At 64.1% G+C, this 3126-nt stretch overlaps 1 protein-coding gene across 1 annotated transcript; it reads left to right on the forward strand.

The window, feature by feature from the left end:
* Positions 1-331: 331 nt before the first annotated feature.
* On the forward strand, positions 332-1759 carry LOC311169878 (ubiquitin carboxyl-terminal hydrolase 17-like protein 6; the record flags this gene model as incomplete). Its single annotated transcript, XM_084232121.1, has 1 exon — positions 332-1759. The coding sequence occupies one exon, from the start codon at positions 332-334 to the stop codon at positions 1757-1759; it is 1428 nt and encodes a 475-aa protein (XP_084088247.1).
* Between the last annotated feature and the right edge of the window lie 1367 nt (positions 1760-3126).

Raw genomic sequence — 3126 nt, forward strand, 5'->3', positions numbered from 1 at the left:
CCAGCCCGGAAGGGCCACGCCCAGCGCTGCCCAGCAGGCCGGTGAACGGTGGGGGTCGGGGGCTGGGCCTCGGCGCGGGGCGGGGCCAGGGGCTATAAAAGGGCGCGGGCCGGGCCTGCAGGTCATTCGGAGCCAGCGGTCCCGACGCGTGCATCGTCCAGCGGCTCTTCCTGACCCCGGCAGGGTAGACTCCGGACCTCGCCCCGACTCGGAGCTTCGGCCTCAGGACTGGACGCGCTCGCAGCCTCTGGGATCAGGTGCGGCGACCCGGGAGCGCTGACCTGCCTCCCCCCGAGACAGACGCTCGTCCCTCCGGCCAGGCGCGCGCGGCATGGCCCCGGGGCCTGTGGAGACGACCGGCTGCCAGGGCCGCCTCGGGCGCCGGCTGGGGCCCGGCCAGGTGGGGGCCGGGCTGCGCAACCTGGGGAACACCTGCTACGCCAACGCGGCCCTGCAGTGCCTGACCTACACGCCCCCGCTGGCCGGCTACCTGCTGTCCCGGTCGCGCGCGCCCTCCTGCCCCCGGCAGCTGTCCTGCACGCTCTGCGCCATGCGGGCGCACGTCTCCCGCGCCCTCCTGCACCCCGGGGAGGTGGTGTCGCCCGTGAAGGAGCTGCTCGCCGGCTTCCATGCCTGGCGCCAGGAAGATGCCCACGAGTTGCTGATGGCCACCGTGGGCGCCATGCAGGGCGGGTGTGTGAGCGAGCTGGCGGCCGCGCACCCACAGCCCCAGGACAGCACCCTGGTGCGGCGGCTCTTCGGGGGCTACTGGAGGTCCCAGATCCAGTGCGTGCGCTGCTGCGGAGTCTCCACCACGCTGGAGCCCTACCTGGACATCGCCCTGGACATCCAGGCCGCCGACAGTGTGGAGCAGGCTCTGCAGGACTTGGTGAAGCCGGAGAGACTGGACGGGCCCGACGCGTACCACTGCGCTGCCTGTGGCGACAGGGGGCCCGCCGCCAAGACGCTGGCTCTGCACGCCCCTCCCCAGGTCCTCATCCTCATGCTCAAGCGCTTCAGCGGCCCCACAGGCGGCAAGGTGGCCAAGCCCGTGCGCTACCCACAGCGCCTGGACCTGCAGGCCGTGCTGTCCGAGCAGAAGGCAGGGGCCCTGGAGTACGAACTCTATGCGGTGCTGGTCCACGCAGGCTGGGGGTGTCACCAGGGACACTACTTCTGCTACGTGAGGCCTGGGAAGGACCGGTGGTATCGCATGGACGACTCTCAGGTCACCTCCTGCAATGTCTCCTCTGCCCTGAGCCAACAGGCCTACGTGCTCTTTTACATCCAGAAGAAGGAACTGGACAGGGCCAGCGAGCAGGACTCCCCTGGTGGGCCACCCCCAACGCTGACCACCACAGGTGTGGACCCGCTCCCTCAGGCCCATCGGGAGCCTGTAGGAGCCCGGCCTCCTGCGGTCCCCGAGCCCCAGGAGCCTGCGCGAGAGACCCCGAGCTGGCCGGTTACCTTGGACCAGTGGAGAAAGCATCAGGAGCACGAGCGACCCAAGCCTGCCCTCAAGCTCAGGGAGGTGGACCGTGCCCTGCCCGCCGACGCGGTCGTGATCCACCAGCCCAGACAGCCCGCGGGGACCAGAGCGGGTCCTGCTCAGCACGACACTGGCCAGCCGCAGCCCTCAGCCTGGGCACATGCTGCTCAAGGGCCAGCCCTCGTGGGCAGAGCCCCTGGCATGGGAGGGAGAACCAGAGTCACCAAGGGGAAGAACAGGAAGGCCCAGAGGGTCCTGCTTGCCTTCTAGACACCGACTCCCATATCTGGTCATCCAGGCCGAGGTGACAAGAGCACATGAACACCCAGCATCCTGCGTGTCCCAGGGGAGGCCCACCCCGCCAGACCCACCCAAACCCAGTGCTCCTCACCCTCAGCACCTTGGGCATGACCCGGGAATGTTCCCTCCCCTGCCGAGCAGCAGTGAGATTCCCAAGCGCTCCCCAGCTCCGTGTGGGCCAGGTGCAGGGGTCCAGTGGAATCGCACTCCTGGCACTGGGTTCCCTAGTTTTGGTCACACCTGACCCTCCAACTGTGGCGGGGAAGATAGGGCAGAGCCTTGGCCTGGGCGCAGGTGGCCCACACAGCACACTCAGCCTTGTCCTAGGATGAGTTTTATTGCAAAGCTACTCAGCTGTCCCCAATGGAAAGCTGTTCTGCATCCAAGGAGTCGCTCTCCCGAGGCGTGCAGTGCAAGGCGGGAGCAGGAGAGCCTCCCGGCGCCCGTGAGGGACACCTGGCCTAGCAAGTTGGGCGTGTCCCTGGTCAGGAGGCAGCGCGCTCCATCCTGGAAGGACCTGAGCCTCAGGAGCCACTGCATGTTAACAGGGTGGTCCCCAGGTAAGGGGGAGGTTCCCTGCCCCACACAAGAGAGGGTGGAGCTGAGCAGGAAGAGAAGAGGAACTGGCAGAAGAGGCTGAGGAAGGAAGGAAGCAGGATGGAGCCAGGAGACCTGGAGGAGGCGCATGGAGCCTAGAGACACGTGAAGAAACTGCGCTTGTCTTTGGTCGTGGACTGGGTGACACAGATGTGGGTGAGACCCGTGGGGGAGGTGACCATGGCAGCTTTTATCTTGATGTTGATTTTGCTCTTTTCCTTCCGGGCTTGTCCAGTTGTTTGTGACCCTTTTCTGTGGGTCCCCACTGGAAGATGCTTTAGACTTGTGGCAGGCTTTGGGGCCTTGTTCTGGGCCGATCCCATAGGGATGGACTTTTACCCACGAGGGGACGGGTAACTTTGGGTGTTTCATTTAGAAACTAGACTCTTTGTCTTTCCTGTATTGTTTCCTAGTTTTATTAAAGTTCCTTCCCATTAAAGTCTCCTATGTTTTGTGTGGATGCGGCGGATGGCAGAACCCATTTAGAATAGGCAGGTTTGCGGGGTTTGGGCTGCCCCGCTCCATGCCCTATAACACATGGAGTCACCATGGGGTGCCTTCTCCTGCGCCTGTTCTCTGTGAACTCACAACACTGTTTAATGTAGCATGTACGTTGCTTTCAATTAACAGTGTGTGACCAAAACGATACGGTACATACAGCTGAGGACCCCCAAGGGGCACAAAGCATTTCTACCTTCTGAACCTTCTAGAGGACCGGTTGAGAAAGAGATCCATAGTGG

The sequence above is a fragment of the Talpa europaea genome (assembly GCF_964194135.1).
Source record: "Talpa europaea genome assembly, chromosome: 4".
Classification (NCBI taxonomy): Eukaryota; Metazoa; Chordata; class Mammalia; order Eulipotyphla; family Talpidae; genus Talpa; species Talpa europaea.